The 20148-nt window shown below is 47.0% G+C and overlaps 1 protein-coding gene across 3 annotated transcripts in view; it reads left to right on the forward strand.

Moving 5' to 3' along the window:
* The window catches only part of GATA4 (GATA binding protein 4), an 80144-nt gene extending 62510 nt beyond the window's left edge, over window positions 1-17634 (forward strand). For 2 of the 3 annotated variants that reach the window (XM_053901110.1, XM_053901109.1), the window contains exons 3-7: window positions 7271-7440; window positions 9160-9285; window positions 12457-12544; window positions 14417-14565; window positions 15802-17634. In XM_053901110.1, the coding sequence (XP_053757085.1) occupies window positions 7271-7440; window positions 9160-9285; window positions 12457-12544; window positions 14417-14565; window positions 15802-15984 (716 nt within the window). In that variant the 3' untranslated portion in view covers window positions 15985-17634. The remainder of the gene's footprint in view (window positions 1-7270; window positions 7441-9159; window positions 9286-12456; window positions 12545-14416; window positions 14566-15801) is intronic. The other variant, XM_053901111.1, reaches the window with a different exon arrangement.
* The last annotated feature ends 2514 nt before the right edge of the window (window positions 17635-20148 follow it).

A 20148-nucleotide genomic window follows, 5' to 3' on the forward strand; every position in this document is an offset into this window, starting at 1 on the left:
TTATCTCTGTGAATCGCTGACGTCTTTGTCCTTCAGCGCTCTGAAGCAGAGGCCGCAGACGCTAATGGCCCACTCTTGCCAGGCCTGGCGGGAACCGTTTCTGTTCAGCTTTCAGAATAGGTGCCCTAATCCCTGCCAGCCTGGATGCTGCTGGAGCTGTGTCCGCCTTCCCCTTGGCAGCCTCCTGTCACAGGCCAAGCCTGACGAAGCCCAGAAGACCAAAGGCTCAGGCTGCCAGAAAAACCTCAGGATCTGTTTGCTCCTTGTGCCCCAGACCCAGGCGCCAGTCCCAGGGACAGATCCAGGCCTGTCAGGAAATCCATACACAATCTCTGGTGAACTTTGGATGGGACAGCAGGGCTGGGGTTCAGCAAGGGACATATGGGTGGGGCTAGGGACTTTGTTCTTGAAGCCCCTTTGGCTCTGGGGGAGGTCTCTGGACGGGTACCTCCTCTGGCATCGCCCAGGCCTTGGATCCCCTCTGGTTGCAGTTTTGTAGCATTGAATGGCTGCCCAGAGCATGGGCAGTTTCCATTGTGTTTATGTGTCTTCTCTCCTCAGATTGTGGAGTGATCTAGGACAGCTAAAGATGTGTAATGGAGGGCGGAGAGGTGGGGGTGAGTGAAAAAGCCTAGGTGCCGTTGCAGTTTGTCACATTTAATAGAATTCCTTGTTTTGAATTGTGTATCCCCAGCCAGACCAAAACAACTTTGGGCAGGGGTCTTGCCCCAGTTGTGTCTGCTAGATCTCTATGTCCAGCACTTGCTACAGGGGTCAGTAGAGTAGACAGATGGCAAATGTTTGGGGCTTCAGTGCCCCCCATGGAAATAGTAGAGGGCCTGAGGTCAGATACTCTCCGCATCTGAGGGTGAAGGAAGGGGCTCAACATGGGCTCTGGCTCAAGACCCAGCTTTCTCTAGCAAGAGAAATCCCTCAAAAGACGGAAGCCTGAGGGGCACCTCTACAGCAGAGCAGAACCAGGCTCTGTGGCACCAACCCGGTGGGCTGGCATTCATGTGGCAGTGCCCACCGGCCTGAGCTTGACCTCTGGCATTTGGGGGACAAAGCCAGCTTTCGGGCAGTGCTTACCTAGTGCTGCCAACCATGACCCCGACCTCTGATTCCTTTTCCTTGTTCCTCCTACTTTGCCCCTCTCCCTCTTCCTTTTTTCTTTCTCCCAGTGTATCTAGGGCACGGGGGTGCAAGCTCACCTGACTCTGGGGGCCCCAAACAGACCAGGTTTGGCCACTCCCCACTGACAAAATCCAGAGGCAGAGAGACCAATGGTGGCAAAACCAGAAAGGAATTTCTTTCCGTGAGGCCAACCCGGGAAGACAGTGGACTAGCGTCTGAAAGGCGGTCTCCAAAGTGCTGAAAACACTTCCAGGTTTATATAAGGAAAACGTGGGGCAAAGGTCCGTGGGTCTGTGCAGGTGGGCAGTGAAAGTCAGACCGATCGCTGTCTTGGAGTCAGTCCTGGGCAGGGTCTTGCTGGCTGAGGGTAGTCCCTGAGGAGGGGGTCCTTTGAGTTCCCAGCAGGGATGCGTTACCCTCAGGGTCTTCTGCCTGAGTCTAGAGACAAGCTGGAAAGAAGAATCCAACTAAAAAGTTTGAGGTCAAAATGGAGGCAGCCGAAACCCTCTCTCACCAGCCCTGGCTTGCTTAGCCCTGCCTGTGGGTGGGTTCCCCAAGATGGATGGAGCAGGTCAGGGGAGAGGTCGAAGCCTTTGCCTTTGATTGTGTCAGTTCTCTGTGGGGGAAGTCAGGGGTGGGATCCTTCAACCTCCTGGCCCACATTTTTCTTTCAGGCACTTGGGGAGAAGTGATTCCTAGGAACACCCGTAATAAATTGGATGTCTACGACATCAGGCTGAGTTTGTTGCCCTCTTTAAAAACAATGTTTTCTGAAGTGGGTCATGGATGGAGGTGAGGAGTTAGATCCCCTTTCTCGGGGTTAGGACCCAATTCATTTTGTGTTTCTGATTGATAAGAGTCATTAATTACTATTGCCTATGAACAGCAGCCTTGTGACCTCATAAGTGTCCCTTGTGAACCACGTTGCCAGTTCGTTCCCTGCCCACCAGCCTCCAACTTGGTCAAGTCTGGGAGTGATACACAGTTTACAATTCTGAGCATGGCCCCAGTGGTTTGAGAAAAGGTCAGATTCCCAAATCTCCTAGCTCTTTTATCTATCCCCTCCCTCCTGCAAAAATCCCTCCTGAAGATTTGTCCCTGGCCTTCCCACTCCTTCTCCACCCCTCCAAACCTAACAATCATCCATCATTGTTATCTCATTTGGTGTTTACAAATCACTTTACAGCCATTGTTGTGAGTTTTTCCTCTCATTTGCAAAGTACTTTACAACTATTATTACAAGTCTTTTCTCCAATGTGGGGTAATGCTGACCCACTTCCGAGAGAGTTGAATTCCCACTGCCCTCTAAGTGATTGGACCCATTCCCATGATGCTCAGCACTGGGTAGGTGGGACTTTCGTAAGTGAAGGTCATAGCTATGCCCTTGGAAATCTGGCTAATAAACTGGCTTCAGACCACCGCCTGCTGGCCCTATGGGAAGTTTCACCCAGTGCATTTCTTAATTTTTTTTCCAAGATTTTTTAAGTAATCTCTCCGCTCAACTCACAACCCTGAGATCAAGAGTTGCAGGCTTTGCTGGCTGAGTCAGCCAGGCACCCCACCCCCCAGTGCACTTCTAATGAAGGAATAAGAGATGGTTGTTACCAGGGTCCATGCTGCCAGATGTTCAGGCTGGTGTGGGGCTCCCTCACTGCCTATTACCTCCTATTTATGGCAGCCTGGCTGCTAAGCAGCAAGGTTTGAACTCCGTTCTCTCCTTCCTTCTGTCCCAGGTAGGGTGTGTGTGTGTGTGTGTGTGTGTGTGTCAGATGCAAGAGAGAATAGTCCCCACGTCCACCCCACCCCCATAGCGGACTGGGAGCTGCTTAACGTGATCAAAAATTTTTCTGGTTTTGTTTTCTGTTTTTTGTTTTTAATATTTATTTTATTTTTTGAGAGAGAGAGAGAGAGAGAGAGAGTAAGTGGGGGCAGAGAAAGATGGAGACACAGCATCTGAAGCAGGCTCCAGGCTCTGAACTGTCAGCACACAGCCCTACTTGGGGCTCGAACTCATGAACTGTGAGGTCATGACCTGAGCCTAAGTCGGAGGTTTAACCAACTGAGCCACCCAGGCACCCCTGGTTTTGTTTATTTTAAATCAGGTTTTTAAAAATAGGCAATATGACATTACAGAATGGTGAGTTTTTTTAATTTTTAAGTTTATTCATTTGGAGAGAGACAAAGATAGTATGAGTGGGGAGGGGTGGAGAGAGAGAGAGAGAGAGAGAGAGAGAGAGACAGAAAGAGAATCCCAAGCAGGCTCTGTGCTACCAGCACAGAGCCTGATACAGGGCTTGAACTCATGAAACCATGAGATCATGACCTGAACTGAATCCAAGAGTTGGGCACTTAACCAACTGAGCCACCCAGAATGGCATTTTTAAGAAAGAGAAGCCCAGAGAGAGGTTAGAGTGGGAGAGAGCCAAAGCATAAGAGACTCTTAAAAACTGAGAACAAACTGAGGGCTGATGGAGCGGGGGAGGGAGGGGAGGGTGGGTGATGGGTATTGAAGAGGGCATCTTTTGGGATGAGCACTGGGTGTTGTTTGGAAACCAATTTGACAATAAATTTCATATATTTAAAAAAATTTTTTTTAAATAAAATAAAAAAAAAGAAAGAAAAGCCCATATCATAATAACTGGCCCAAGAAAAACTTCCTTCCTGGTGGGCTTAGCTGCCATCACAATGGATATGGCATTTTGTTGTACTGCATTTTTCATTTAACATGCAGGGTTTTCCTTTTCCTTTATTGTTACATTGTCTTTGCAATAATCATCTAAAATTTTATAACATCTTATTGAGTAGGTTGGATGGTACAAGACTTTCTGGTAGAAAATAGGGAAATCTCTGTAGATTTGGAGGTGTAGTGGATTGTAGAGAGACATGGGATGTCTGAGAGCGTATCTTTAGGAAGCATGGCCTTGACCTCCTATCCATTCTCTTCCTTTGGCTACCGTTGTTAACACCTGCCCCTTCAGTCTGGGTCTGACTTCTGCATTTCCTACCCTAGGCAAGAAGTATTTGCCATCCAAATCCCCAATTAGGTTAAGGTATGTTCTGAATATGAGTTGAGTAATATTGTTACCCATTATCGATATTTTGGCTCAATTTGCCCAACTAGGTTATTAGCATTCTGAGAATAAGTTTCCCTCTTAGCATCTGTGACATCTATCAGAGGGCTTAAAAAGCCGATGCTCAGTAAACATTTGTTGGTGGTAAATACGTTATTTGCCAACCTCCAGTGCCTTTCCCTGGCTAGTAAAATAGTTGCTCAAGTGTGTAACCAATTCTGTGAGGCAAATGTGAAGGAATTTCTAAGGCAAACTTTTGTGTTGGGGTCTCAATGCAGCATAAGGCCAGTAACCACCACCTAAGAGACCTATAATTTCAAGGATGGTTCCTTCAATGAGATTCTGTCCCTGCATGTAATACCTTAAGTGTGATGAGAAGAGGACATCTCCCCTCCAAGAGAACAGATTATGAGATTTTTGTCTGTAGAGGCTTCTTTAGATAAACTAAAACATAGGAAAGAAGCTGGTTTGCCTATCTTTAAAAGGAGGAGAGTGCATCTTTATCTGTGAGAGCTGCATACTGGAATATTTATGAGCGAAATGGTAGAGTGTCTGGGATTTTCTTTAGTTATACAAGACAGAGGAAAGTTAGTAGAGAGATACATGAGACCAGACTGGCCACAGCTTGTTGGAAGCTGGCTGATGACTAAATAAGAATTCGTTCTGTCCACTTTTGAGTATGTTTAGCTCTTTCCGTGATAAAAAAAAAAAAAAAATAGAGTAAGAGGGTTGCATTAGGTTTGGACTGGAAAAATGATCTAGAAAAGTCCTCCACTCCCAGGCATGGTTTAGGCTAGACGACTGTCTTGGTTCAATTGTGAGGCTGTAGCGCCATCTAGTGTTTACAGCAGATCCCCACCAAAAGGATGACATTGCCAAAGCCCCTCCTTGTTCGAAGGTCCTTCTGTGAACTCCCTTGGCCTTCCCAGTTCCCTTGTGGGAAGGCCTGGGCCAAGGGAACAGGGCTTACTGGCTCAGGGCAAGGTCAGCACATGCCAGTTTGCAGGTGGTGGTGGCTGTGTTGGCGGTGATGGTAGTGAGGGTGGTGTGTGGGCTCATTGCTTGCCTCCCCCAGGCATGGGGAAGCAAACTGTGGACAGCAGTTGCCGTTTTGTGTGTGGCTCTGAAAGCAGGTGACCTTGCTGGAGGGTTCTCAGTGTGACCCAGGTGCAAAAATAGCCTCTCTTGTGACTGTGTGTGCTCAGCTCCCTGGCTTGAGCAAATAGCCCCTCACACCTGCACATTGTTGACTCGTTGTGGACACACAGCTACTTGTTTGCAGGTGCAAATGACTGTTTGTGTACCCAGACTTGAGGAGAGGGCCCCCCACCATGCTCTTCTTCAGCCCGCATTCCCTTAGAGCAAGTAGCTGGGCTACAGAGCTAGAGAATGTGGGACCTTAAACCCCAGTGCTAGGTCCTGGTGGAGGGAGAGCTCTTAAAAACCCTCCCTTCCAAATATCCCCCCCCCCACCCCGTTACTAGACAAGATCCCACTCCCACCTCTGGAGGTAGGACAAGAACTACCCTAATACCAGGGTAGCTGTACTTAGGGATGAAAAATCAGGATAGGATGTAAAATATTTTTCAAAATAGGAAGCAGGTACATGGAGTCAGAGAGACTTCTGGAAGTTCTGAGCCAGGCTTTATACAGATCATAGGGAATAAGAAGCCCACCCCAGCCTATCTCACCAAGGCAACTGAAATGGGCAGGAGTGAAATTTGTCGATTGTCAAATTCTTTAGACCTGGACGGTAAAGATGGTGATGCAGCGGGTTTGTCAACGACTGCAGGAGACTGACCATGATGGCAACGTGCCTGTGGGAGTGTGAGCAACACTAAGTCACAGTTGCTTGCAGTGCGGGCCTTCATTTTATGCAGTAGGCAGGAAAACATGTCAGACCAGGATCCAGCATATCAAACAGATACTGAAATGATGAAATGATGAAAATGATTTCAAAATTTCAAACAATGTAGTCCCTTTGGTTCAGTAATTCTACTTCTAGGGGAGCACCCTAAAAGAATAAGCAGAAATGCTAAGATTTGTGCACTAAATGAGCTGTGTTTACAAAACAAAAATCGGAAGCTGGATAGTGATTGAGTAAAAGTTTAATAATAATAATAAAGGATGGCATATTTGTATGATGATAATATACTGTGCTAAATGAGTTTACAAAGAATTTTTAAAAACTTTCATGTGTTTTATTTGAGAGAGAAAGAGCAAGAGCAGGGGAGAGGGGCAGAGGGAGAGAGAGAAAGAAGAGAGGAGAGAGAGAAAGAAGAGAGGAGAGAGAGAGAGAGAGAGAGAGAGAGAGAGAGAGAGAGAATCCAAAGCAGGCTTACGCCCAGCACAGAGCCCAACGAGGGGCTCAGTTCCATGACCCTGGGATCATGACCTGAGCTGAAACCAATAGTTGGATGCTTAACTGACTGAGCCACCCAGGCACCCCAAGTTTATGAAGAATGTCTAATGTGGGAAATGCCTTGGTATCAAGTGAAAACAGTTGGTTCAAAATTATATAGCTTGACCTTGACTAGGCACAAATATACGTCAATATATAAAGTACTGCAAAAGATATAATAGAACAAAATGTTAATAACACTGGTGATCTTGCAGTCATAGGATTACATATGATTTGTATTTTCTTTACACATTTTATTTTCTAATTTCCCAGAGTAAATTTTTTCTTTTTTTAATTGAAATGGAAAGGGATCTCCATTTTGAAGGGAAAAGTGAGGAAAAAGGTCTGGGCAGAATTCAGTGTTGGGTGAGACCTTCAGGGATACAGGCTCTGAAAGAGAGATAGGGATGAAAATCCAGGCTGCTGGTGGTCGCTGCCTGACTTTTCTTTTTCTCGTGACTGGGGAGAGCCTTGTGATGTCTGGGATGCCCGGGAGTAAAACTGTCCACTCCAGGGGTTGAGGCCAGAGTCAGGAAATGGGAGGCAGCCTGAGGTGATCCATCTTTTTACTTCTTGCAAGGAAAAGACATTATTTCTAGATTTCCCAGTGTAAGATTTCTGGGCCCCAACAAAGAATGAATCCTCTGTGTTACTCTCCACCCAGTAGACATGTTTGATGACTTCTCAGAAGGCAGAGAGTGTGTCAACTGTGGGGCCATGTCCACCCCGCTCTGGAGGCGCGACGGGACGGGGCATTACCTGTGCAACGCCTGCGGCCTCTACCACAAGATGAACGGCATCAACCGGCCCCTTATCAAGCCCCAGCGCCGGCTGGTAAGCAAGTGCCCGGCTCCTCGAGTCTGCCCTTCCCTCCTCCTCTTGGCCCCCGGCTTTCGGGCTCACACTTAGATGGGAAATGCCTAGGTTTTGAATTCTGGACTTCGAGTCGTGTTTGTTTGTTTAAGTTTGTTTATTTATTTTTGAGGGAGACAGAGACAGCAGGAGTGGGGGAGGGGCAGAGAGAGAGAGAGAGAGAGAGAGAGAGAGGGAGTGAGAGGGAGGGAGGGAAGGAGGGAGAGAGAGAATCCTAAGCAGGCTTTGCTCTGTCCGCACAGAGCTGATGCAGGGCTGGAACTCACGTAAGGGTGAGGTCATGACCTGAGCTGAAACCAGGAGTCAGGCGCCCAACTGACTGAGCCACCCAGGCACCCCTTTCAAGTCCTCTTGAAAAGGAAGCGGGTTGAGGAGTTGGGTGGGTGGTTGGCAACATAGTAATGTCTCCTCCCTTTAGAGTGAGCTTGAGCTACAAGGATGTTCCAGACCATCTACTTTAACACCTTAATTATGCAGAAGTGAAAAGTGAGGCTCAGAAAAGCTAACAGCCTTGCCCACAGTCACATGGCTACTGAGTCTCCTATCTGGAACCAGAGCTCAGGCTTCCTTGTTCCCAGTCCAGCCTTGCCTCCTACATCTCCTGTTTTCTCATCTATCCCATGAGCAAGGCAGACTCTTCCTTACCCTGTTTCAACTGATCAGTTGATAAAACCCAAAGCCCAGGGAGATTAAGCAGGGTGTATCAGGCCCTCTGGCTGGAAAAGTGTTTGTAATGGGGTTTTTGGCTTGTGGCTCCATGGTCTTTTCCAGTAGAATTTTCTTTTGACCACCACAAACTAGCTTTCGTGTACATTTGGAAGGGAGAAATAGATGCTTCCCTTCTCTGTGGTCATAAGGCCCATTCAGTCTTTGATGTATTCAAATACAGTAATTGTTCACCCACCACCCATGCCTGGTACTGGAAGCCCACATTTATTCTACTTTTGAGAAAAGCTTTTCTGCCTCCAGTGCCCAGTGCTTGCTGGGGTCTTTCATGAATGACTGATAATGCCACTAATGCTACAGTTAGGAAAAGAATTCACTCTACTTCTCCTACAGCTGAAGTCCTTGTTCTCATTCACCACCCCGCCCCTAGGCTCTTTTTTTTTCTTTTTTTTTTCCTTTTTTTTTTAATGTTTATTTATTTTTGAGAGAGAGAAACAGAAGAGAGAGAGGGAGACACAGAATCTGAAGCAGGCTCCAGGCTCTGAGCTGTAAGCACAGAGCCCGACGCAGGGCTCGAACTCACAAACCATAAGGTCATGACCTGAGCCGAAGTTGACTGAGCCACCCAGGTGCCTCGTGCTCTGGGATTCTCTTTTTTTTTTTTTTTTTTTTTTTTAATGTTTGTTTATTTTTAGAGGAGAAACAGAGCGTGAGGGTCAGAGAGAGAGAGGGAGACACAGAATCTGAAGCAGGCTTCAGGCTATGAGCTGTCTGCATAGAGCCCGATGTGGGGCCCGAACCCACGAACCGTGAGATCATGACCTGAGCTGAAGGCGGACACAACCGACTGAGCCACCCAGGCTCCCCGCCCCCGTGCTCTGGGATTCTTATACAGGACTACAGTGGCTGACCCTGCCACCCACTTAGGGCCAGCCCCTCGGTGCTCCCTGCGAAGTAGAAGCAGCAGCACTTGCCTTTTACTTGGACTTGAAGGGTTTGCCTTCTCTGTTGCAGTCTGCCTCCCGCCGAGTGGGCCTCTCCTGTGCCAACTGCCAGACCACCACCACCACCCTGTGGCGCCGCAACGCCGAGGGCGAGCCTGTGTGCAATGCCTGTGGCCTCTACATGAAGCTCCATGGCGTAAGTAACCCCACCACCAGGCGGGGTGAGCAGCCTACCAGCAGCCACACGTTTGTTTCCGTTATTCACTTCTTACTTGTCTTCCAACTTTCAGATCATAATCCATTTTTCCCGTCTTAGCAAAGAAACCTAGATTTAGAAGGGACCTTCCAGGCTGCGTTAGCCCGTTGGGGCTGCTGTAACAAAACACCACAGACTGGGTGGCTTATAAACAACGGAAATTTATTTCCACATTCCTAGAGGCTGGAAGTCCAAGGTCAGGTGCCAGCATAGTCAAATGCTGGTATGGATTTGGGGAAATACTCTCCTATGTCATTGGTTTGCATGTGAATTACTGCAAGTATTCATTAGGAAATTAACCTAGTAGTTCTTATTAAGGACAAGAAACACACATATCTTTTGATTTTGGCAGCTCTGCTTTGGGGAAAGTAGTCTATAAAACAATAAAAGAATCAGTACCTAATGATGTGTGAACTGTTTATTGCTGTGGTATTTGTAGTGGCAAAAACAAGAAACAGTCATAAAGCCTCCTAAAGGAATGGTTGACTAAACTATGGCACAAACTATAGTGTGAAATATTGTGCAGATGTTTAAAAAATAATTAAGTCAGAACCATGTATCTTGACCTGGAGTAACAAAACAGATTTGCAAAGTAATGTACATAGTATGACCTCATACTATGACCCCTTACTATGGGAGTAAGGGTGAGTGAAACACACACACGGATACAGATGGGTGGGTGAATGAATACACACATACATACGTGTATAGATATGTACATGTGCACACATGTTTGAGAATGTTTTAAAATGTAAGAAACATAACAGGCTGGTATTTCAATCGCCCCATGGGGACAGGATTGATGGTAGTGGAGTGGGAGGGGTTGTTACTAACTTAGTCTCATGAATCTAAGAAAAGATTCTTCATGAACATGAATTTTTTCATGTTTCCTTTCTTTTTTTTTTTTTTAAATTAGGTGCTTAGTTTGAATCCCAGTGTAGTTAACATACAATGTTATATTCAGTTTAGGTGTACAATATAGTTGTCTTCCAACTTTCTATACATTATTTCTATACATTATTCACTGCTCATTGCGAGAAGTGTACCATGTTTTCTTATTATAGTGAGAAAAAAATAGCCAAAAATATATTTAAGAACATTCATAAGAAAATACACTTCCTTCTGCAAAGAAGTGTATCAAGGATGTTTGTTGAATCACTGTAATAGTGCAAATTGAGGGGAAAAAAAACCTTCAGGAAGAAAATGGATAAAGAAATTCTTGTTCTTCAATAGGGGAATGGTAAAAGAAACTGATAAAGGAATATTATGCAGGTGTTAAACAGATTGTGTCCTCAAAAAAATTAAAAACAGAATTACCATATGACCGAGCAATCCCACTTCTGGGTATATATCCAAAAAAGAATTGAAAGCAGAGTCTTGAACAGATACTTGTATCCTCATGTCCACAGCAGCAGTATTCATAAGAGCCAAATATGAATGTAACCCAAGGGTCCATGGATGGATAAGTGAAATGTGGTCTGTCCACACAAGGGAATATTATCCAGCCTTTAAAAGGAAGTAAATTCTGACACATAGTACCAGATGGATGAACCTTGAAGTCATTATGCTAAGTGAAAGAAGCCAGTCACAAAAGGACAAATCTTGTACGATTCTACTCATATGAGGTACCCAGAGCTGTCAAACTCATAGAGACAGAAAGTAGAATGGAGGCTGCCATGGACCAAGGGGAGGGGGAAATAGGAAGTTAGTGTTTCATGGGTACAGAGTGTTAGTTTTGCAAGATGAGAAGTGTTCTGGGCGTGGACGGTGGTGATGACCGCACAACAATGTGAATATACTTAACACAACTGGAAATGGTTAAGATGGTAAATTTTATGTTATGTGTATTTTACCATGATTGTTTTAAAGCAAGTACTGAGGTTGGTGGGGATAAACATGAGGGCTGTATTTTTCTGAAGTCAGGATGGGCTTCACGTGGGCCAAAGTGTGGGGCTGGGTGCTGGAGGGAGGAGAGGCTACTTCCCTCCAAAGGTGGGAACACTGACCTCTCAGTTGACTAGAAGGCAGGTTCAAGTTCACGTACTCTGATACCCTTCTCTCTTAACCATTCCATGTTTAATCTCTCAAGTGGCAATTGCTTTCCTTCAGTATTTCAGGGATGGCCTTTATTAGTGCCATATAGGAGAAAAGCACAGACCAGGAACTAAAAGAGTTGGGTTGGCCTGGCCTAAGAGAAACCAGCTGTGAGGAGGGCACATGTTTAAAAATACTAGAAAGATGACCCAGCAAGCCTGTTCCCCAGACACTTATTTAGGCATCTGTGAACGGTTCAGGAGCATGATGCTTGACAGTCGCTGCTTGTTTATCAGAAGTCAGTGCCGTAAAAGTGTTGCCAATGGATAGTTTATCTCAGGACCTGGCCTCAGGGCCATCTCCCCAACATAATCTCTGGTTGCTCCCCACCACCCATGGAAACACCACGATTTGCTCCAACCAGACTCAGTGCAGTGCAGAGCAGAGCTGCTCTATTTAGAGTGACTTCACATCTCAATTCACTGAGCTGCACCAGTTTCTGCCTATTTTCTTGGCATAATTATTAATAGCACCCCGTTTTCACTTTCACAGTGTCCTGATACTGCTGATAAACTAAAGGCTTTTGCACATACTGCTCCTGCTGCCTGAAATGCCTGCCTCTTGTCTACTCGACAGCCTCCCACAACTTAGGCATCACCTCCTCAGCGAAGCCTTCCTTGATGTGGTCATGTGCCTCTTCCCCTCCTCCCGGGCAGAGGACAGAGCTTAGTGTTTCTTTTCTGTTCCCCCACATCATCTATGAGTCTGGTTGTTTCCTACTTGTCTGTCTTTCCCAGTAAACTGTGAAGCTCTGGAAGAAAGGAATGGTGTCTTTAAGCTTCCATTTCTCCAGAGCTAGTGTAGTACACAGCATATAGTACGGTATGCTAGTATATTTGAACAGCATTGGTTTCTTTCTCAGCAGGAGCTCCAGGGGCTGATTCACTTAGTCCCAGCCCTAAGGTTTGTAGAGGAATTGCTTAGATGTTGCCTTCTCATAGTGTGAGTGCGTGTTTAAATAAGGTAGCAGATCACGTGCAAGTAGAAAACCGTATGTATTGACTTGTAACTCTCTAGGTCCCCAGGCCTCTTGCAATGCGGAAAGAGGGGATTCAAACCAGAAAACGGAAGCCCAAGAACCTTAATAAATCTAAGACACCAGCAGGTGAGTAAAAGCATTGTGTGTAATTATATTAAGAACTCAGTGGCCCTTGGAATATGTAAAAGTCATGTGTTCTTAGTGGGTCAGCTCAGGCTACCAAGGCATAATGATAGCATTGTCCATCCCAGCTATTCAGTTTAGTCCCTGCGGCTGTTTCCAATTTTCCACTTTCTCTCCAGTTGCTTTTGGGGAGGGGTGCTTTTCCCGTATGCTCCTCCCCTCCCCAGTCTCCGTCCTCTCTCCGCCCGCAAAAGGGGTTCCCTACCTTTCGGGGCTTCTTGCGCCCCAAGTTCAGCTCTTCGTGTCGCATACCTGCTGAATCCTGTGGTTCAGGTTGTGCAGATTGTTGTGTTAATCTCCCAATCAGTTTTCTAGGTGTGTAGGATGGTTTAGTGTTGGTCTGGCTGTATTTCATGGACGCGAGACACACAAAAAGCGTCATCCCAGCTATTCAGGAGAGAATGATAACCCAGTGAAAAGTAACATCACCACGCAAAATTTTGGGAGCTTTTGAAGCAGGCTCAAATCAAGCTGCACAATTCTTTCCAGTTGCAAAGGCTGCACTGGGCCAGCTGGACCAGTTGTGGGCCAGAGAAAAAAAGAACATTACTGGTCCCTCCATCTTTGGTACTGCGGCCACTCAAGAACTCAGCTCCCTTATGTTCTCTTTGAGATAACAGGGATCTAGGAGGACAGGATTCCATTAATTTCAATCCACAGATTGATTTGTAAGCCAAAGTATAGTTAACATCATGTAGTACTTAGCATTCTAGAAAGCTGCTCTACAATTAGTATCTCCCTGGTCCTTAAAGACCCCCTTGAGACCAATTATCTGCATTTTACTAATGAGCAAACTGGGGCTCAGAGAAGGCAGTGCCTTAACCGGAGTCATACAGCTGTGAGTGGATAGACTTGGACTTAAAACCCAGGTTTTTCCACTTCAAGCTCCATATCCTGTCCAGTATGCCACTTTGCCTTTTCAGTTTCTAGATTAAGGATGAGGACTACTTATGCTCCTATCAAGAGCATTCCCTCTTCAGTACTGCTACCAAATCAGAGATTTCACTGGGAAATGCTGCAGTTGCAGAAAAAATAAATCGGCTGATCCAGTGGAAAGTTTATCTTCTAATCTAAGGCATGACAAACAGATAAATTTTCCTTGTCCACTACTGAGAACATGACCCAAGTCCTCCTTTCCCAGATTCAACCATGGCTTACCCCTTCTGGCAGTATATCTGATTAGGTATTTTATTTTACATCTTATTTATTATTACATCTTATTTTCTGTGTCTCATGCCAGTGGTCTTCAGCCTTTCTCCCTGTGTCCACACTGTTTTAGAAGCACAGCACATTCCCCTAGGTAACTTCACCTCTTTACATGTTGCAGTGATAGAGCAAGCATTTGGTTCAGGTGAGCAGCACCCCCCTATCCGAAATTCCCAGTGTAGGGAGCTAGATTGGGCAGCAAAACCTAATCTGAACAGACTCAGGCTATTTATAGTCTTTATTTATCCCATGTGTGAATATTCACATGTTTTGCTGTAGAACAATTAATGTGCTTAGTTATGGAGTATTGTCTCAGACTCCGCTGGGAGTATTCTATAATATACAGTATTAAAATCCAAAAACTTCTGAGTCCTGAAACATGTAGTCTCAAGGGTTTGAATAAGGGGTGGTGAGCCCGTCGCTTAAATTCTGATATTTTCAGTTGTCCCATTTTGAGAATTGTTGCCCTGCCCTGATGAAGGGCCCTGCTTCATTCCCCAGCAAATAGAAATAAAGCTGTTAGCACAGACCTACCCTGGCTGTCTCAAAGGACCACCATCCATTCGCCCCTGTCCCTGGTCTAGGTGTCCTGACTCTGCCTTATTTTAGGTCCCTCGGGTAGTGAGAGCCTTCCTCCCGCCACCAGTGCTTCCAGCAACTCCAGCAACGCAGCCACCAGCAGCAGCGAAGAGATGCGCCCCATCAAGACAGAGCCCGGGCTGTCGGCCTACCATGGGCACAGCAGCTCCATGGCCCAGGTACATCCCTGGGCGGGGAGATAGGGCTGCCTGTGGGATAGTACACCTCAGGCCACCAGGTGGCTGGGTCAGCCCTGGAACACGCGCTTCAGCGGGGCCCCAGCAGGTGGCAGCAGGAGCCGCCTGGTGCCTTTGGGGTCCTACCTGAGGCCCTAGAGGGGCTATCTGCACAAGGGTCTATTTCAGCACATCTGATTACATTACAGTGATTTGGACGTACAACTACAACACACAGATGATTAGCAGCTCCTCTGTGCCAGGACCTTCAGAGACCAGGAGTGGGGAGGGACACATTATGGCACAGCCACAACCTGAATCAGACTGCATGCTTTGGGGGAGGGAGGTACAACTGTAGAAGGTTCTAGGAGGCGGCGCATGGGCTTTCTGAGCAAGTCTGTCTCCTAAGTGAGAGGTGGTGTGACCTTCTCTTTGAAGTTTGGGAGGGGATGGAAGAGGACCCTCCTGGCGTGGGCAGAGGTGTGGAAACTGTGGGGAGGGCAGGGTGGATGGGCAGGGGGTTGGTGAGGAGGTCACAGGCAGGCTGCCATTTAATGAGGGTCGGCTACAGGTCCAGCTTCACGTGTGTCCAGAAGATGAGTCAGCAGTCCTGTCCTTTCCCTCTTTCAAATATGATGGCATTCCTACTCCCCAACCCCTTCCCTCTTTGGTTCCCCTATTTGGGATTAGGGAAGTTCTGAGCTTGGTTATGGTTTCTAAGCAGTAACTAAGCTTGGTTACCGTTAACTCTGATCTGTCGTCTGCATGCACTTGAGGGAGTCTGTGTCCTAAAGAGCTTTTTACTGTCAGGGTAAAGAACCCGGGTCCCATAGGACCAGGAGAGCCAGGAACCTCTTCTGGGTGTGGATAAGATTGGCATGGATCTGGATCACCTCTTCTGACGGTGATAAGATTGTGGAAGATGTCTCATGTAACTATCCGAGCCATCTGAGAAACCAGAATATCTACAAACCTCTACTGGGTCACAGTGCTCAGAAGCTGGTGAATCACACAGACCCTTTGGGTCCCACAGCACAGGGGTTAGGAAAAACAGAGAGAAATGTTGCTTGGTGCCTTGTCCTGCCCTTGTCCTAGGGCCCTCTCCCCTCATCCCTTTCCTGGGGTGGGAGCCAGCTGGGGGACATCTGTGCACCAGGGCTCCTCTCTCCAGCCCGGACCTCCCCTCCTGAGCCCTCAGGAGTGATTCTGTTGAGCTCATCTTGCGCTTTTTGTTTTCAGACGTTCTCAGTCAGTGCGATGTCTGGCCACGGGCCCTCCATCCACCCAGTCCTCTCGGCCCTGAAGCTCTCCCCACAAGGCTACGCATCTTCTGTCAGCCAGTCACCGCAGGCCAGCTCCAAGCAGGACCCTTGGAACAGCCTGGCCTTGGCTGACAGTCATGGGGACATAATCACTGCATAATGTCACCTCCTTCCCTCCTCAGATTTCGGCACAGACTTGGGACTTGGAGGACAGCAGAGATGAGGCTCTGGGCTCCCAGGGGCCAGCCTGCTCTGTTGGGGAATAACTCCAGAAGAACAACCGGGAAGAAACTTGAAGTTGACAATTTGGCTTAGGGGAAGTGGGTATTGGATTTTATCGGATGCCTTTTCAAGGGTAGGCGACTGGAAAGAACCCAGACTCTGATCTGGAAGAACCCACCCTTCACTACAAGCACATTTAAGTCCCTTCTGTGGAGTAAGAGACTTCTTTCTTATTTTCCGCCCTACCCCTCCCCTACAAGAGACGAGATATCTTTCTCCTCTGCCTTTCCACCACCATGACCTAAGATGGTGGCTTTTCCATGGTGTTCCTAGCACCGGGGCTCTGAGGGTGGGTGAAGGCTCTGGGACCCCTGGTCCAGCCTGAATTTGGATGCGACAAGCCCCTCCGGGCAGCTGCTGCCCTTGTCCAGCACTCCCCCTTCAGGTTTGGCATACTCCTGCTTTCCTCAATACCGAATCTTGGCTCCTGAAACATTGCGTATAGCGCCCATGCTACTGAGGGCTTCGTGGAGGAGATGGAGGAGAGGGCCACTTCACCCACTGCCATGTGTGGCTTGGGCAAAATTGCAACTTGGAACTTTGCCTCCCCCAAGTTCCTTTCCCTGACCCAAGGCTCAAGCCTCCGCTCCTTCTCCTCACCCCCAAAGCCTCTGAAAATAAAAATCCCTTCCACTGCTGAGTGATTCAGCTCTGCCTTCAGCTTGAACATGTCTCTCCCTCCACAAAACAAGAGCTTGGCAGCTTAGCCACACAGCAGCCTCCCCCACGCCTGTCCCCCCAAATCCTTCATCCACCCCTTCACACACAGGTGGGTCCCAAGTAAGTACAAAAAAAGTTCTGCTAAAGCGAGTTTGACAAACACTCACCTAAGACTTGAGATCCTTCAGAAGAGCGTGTCTGGTGGACACCAGCCCCGGGGGTGGGCAGGGGTTTTACGTGAATTCTTGTGCTTGGATCTCGTGGACGACCCTCTTGTTCTGCGGAGCTGTGTCTCTTGTTCAGACAGCAGGCCGAGTTCATCCGAGGGATGCGGAGCCCCTGCACCTACCTACATCCTTTCCCCAGAAGACATCTTCTGTCCAGGAGGCAAAAAGCTAGAGATCTTGCAACATACATTCAAAGCAAACAAACACAACATGACAAAAACTTAATGGAAAGACAACAACCGATAAGAGAAGTCACTGAGGGTGGGCGTTGAGGGAGTGTCCAGCCCTTGTATTGTCCTGGAATTGGCCTTCTTCTCCTCTTCATATTGCCGTTTCTGCCCGAGATGCTGGAGCTCCTCGCAAAGACTTCTCCTTCCTCGTCCTCATCGTCAACAGACCTGTAGCTGACTGTGGCCTTACCACATCTTTCCCCCAAATCCCCAGCTCCCAACCCCAAAATCCTACTGGCTGTAGCAGAGAATATTTTTAAACCAAGATTCTGTTTTAATCATCATTACGTTGCTTTCTTCCATGAAGGCCACCCTCATATACCTTCCCTGACCCACAAACCTGTTAACATTGTCTTAAGGTGAAATGGCTGTAAAATCAGTATTTAACTAATAAATTTATCTGTACTCCTCTTTTCCTTCTCCTCCCTCAGAAGTCATTACTGGGAGGTTCGATGCTGCCCTTTGCCAGGCAATCTTGAGCCACGGAGGCCCCTTCGCTGATCTGCTCACAGGCCGCATAAAATCGTTTTCTCCCTTCAGTCATTTATGGCAGTTGGCCAAGACTTCCTCTGTATGTGATGGTGGCTAGTGAAAAGAACACTCATCCCAGCCCTGCTACTGACTAGTTTGCGACTTTGACAGGTAACCTCTAGGCTTTGGTTTCCCAAGAGAGGGTTGGGCCAACCAGCCCTCAATAATTAAAGTTCCTATGGCCCAACAGTTGTTGCCCAATGAAGGGAGCCATTTCTAGGGCTTTCCTCAGGGCCAGCAGGGGCTGGGGCATGGAGCAGAGTGCAGGGCAGTGGTCTGTCCAGCCCACCTGGTTTAAGACATGTCCTGGGGGGTCAACCTGAGTTGTTCTTGCCATCTTCCACTTCTCCTTTATGGTTTGGTCCAGGCAAGCTTCTAGAGAGGAGAGGAAATCTTCTCCTTTTTCCATTTCTTCACCATCTTCAGCTACAGAATTGTTTCATTGCTTCATCTTAAAAGCAGGGTGGGAGTGGGGGCAGTGGTCCTGAGGCCACCCTCTGACGCAGTACCTGTGGAATGGGACCCAGACAAGCAAACCTGCCCGCATTCAGAACTGTTCATGGTGCCTTCTGCCTTCTCTCAACTGGCTTATGCCAAACCCACTGGGCAACTGGTGGCCTTTGACCTTTCACAGCACCCCTGTTATTTTTGAGCAGGTAAGAAAAAAATGGAAACAACCATTATTTTACATAAAATCAGAAAAGCTCTTAAATTTGCTAAGGAATAGCCAAACCTATTAAGTGTAGCTACTATTCAGAAAGACAAGGAGCAGATAACTAACAATTAAGAGTAACAAAAGAGATTCAAAACCATAAATAAAACCTACCAGGATTTATGCTGGGAAGCACATGTTTTCTGACGATGAAGTCTCTGTTGAAGACATTTGCCACTTCTCTTTAGGAATGGCTTTCAGAACAGAATTATATACAACACCGGATCAACCTCATTCCTTGTATAGTCATAACTTGGGCTTCATCCTAGTTGGTATAATCAAGCTAGATTCAGCTTCCTTGCTCACTGGACTTGGTTGCTTCCCCAAATGAAATCCATTCTCAGAGGAGGTCAAGTTACTACCAATCAGGATATTCTAAAGGATGCAATTCCCAGAGGGTCGGAAAATGGCTGGTGTGGAAGGATTGGGGTGGGTGGGGGGCGGGGGGTTGGTCACTAGCAACGATGGTGTCATTAGAATAAGTGTCTGGCCTGACGTGGTGAGTGAAGCAACAATGCATGTGTCCAGGTTACAAAATCCTTCACATTCCCCTAGAGTCTCACCTCTTGCTATGACAAAACAGTCTTGTAATTTTTAATTATTTTTTATGTTATTATTTTTTAAGTGTATTTATTTTGAGAGAGAGTGTGTATGCACGTGAATGGAGGATGGGCAGAGAGAGAGGAAGCAAGAGAGAGAATCCCAAGCAGGCTCCACACTGCCAGCTCAGAGCCCAACATGGGGCTCAATCCCATGACTCTGGGATCACACCCTGAGCCGAAATCAAGGGTTAAATGTTTGACCCACTGAGCCACCCAGGGGGCCTTAGGATAAAACCTTTTGAAGCACAGTTTAAATTAATGGTGGGAGAGCATTAATCCTTAATATTTGACTTAAAAAAATTTTTTTGAGAGAGAGTGTGAGCAGGGGTAGAGGGAGAGAGAAAATCTCAAGCAAGCTCCATGCTCAGCACAGAGCCTGATGTGGGGCTCAGTCTCACGCCCCTGAGATCATGACCTGAGCCAACATCAAGAGTTGAATGTTTAACCAACTGAGCCACCCAGGCGCTCCCTTAATGTTTGACTTTTGAATTCCTTTAGGGGAATGATTGGTAGCACATTTATCTGTGATTATACTTGACTTCAGTTGACTATAGTGAGAATACATTTATAGTCCCTGAAGATGCACCTAATGGAGCTGGGGTAGAAGTTATTTGGATGAGCCTCCTACCCCTCGAGCCCCCAGAACTTGACATACATGAATACCGACTGCATGAGAAATAGCCATTTGGAAAGCTGCTTTTGGAGTGGAGGTGACTGTTTTTTGGCTTTTTAATCATTTTCTGACATTGGAGGCTAATCTTCAGATTGTATCCTTGGCTTGCTTGAAGCTAGACCACCAAAATGCCATGTCATAACAACACAGGTTTAAATCATCCCATAACCAAGGATCAGCCTCAGAGCTTCAGGGTTTAGCCTGGGAAGTGGAATCAGTCTTGTCCAGCTCTCCCCGCCTCCTGGGCACTTGCTTTCATTTCACTCTTGGCCTCCTGGAAACTGCTGGCCCGAGTGTGATTCTTATCTCCCCTCCAGTGGCTGTGGCATGGCATTTGCAAACAGACTAGTCTGTAACAAGGAGAACTAAATAATCCAAGCAAAGGTGACATTAAAACAGACCTGGTT

Source organism: Panthera pardus, unplaced genomic scaffold (genome assembly GCF_024362965.1).
Source record: "Panthera pardus isolate Hobbes unplaced genomic scaffold, ASM2436296v1 HiC_scaffold_13, whole genome shotgun sequence".
In the NCBI taxonomy this organism is placed as follows: domain Eukaryota; kingdom Metazoa; phylum Chordata; class Mammalia; order Carnivora; family Felidae; genus Panthera; species Panthera pardus.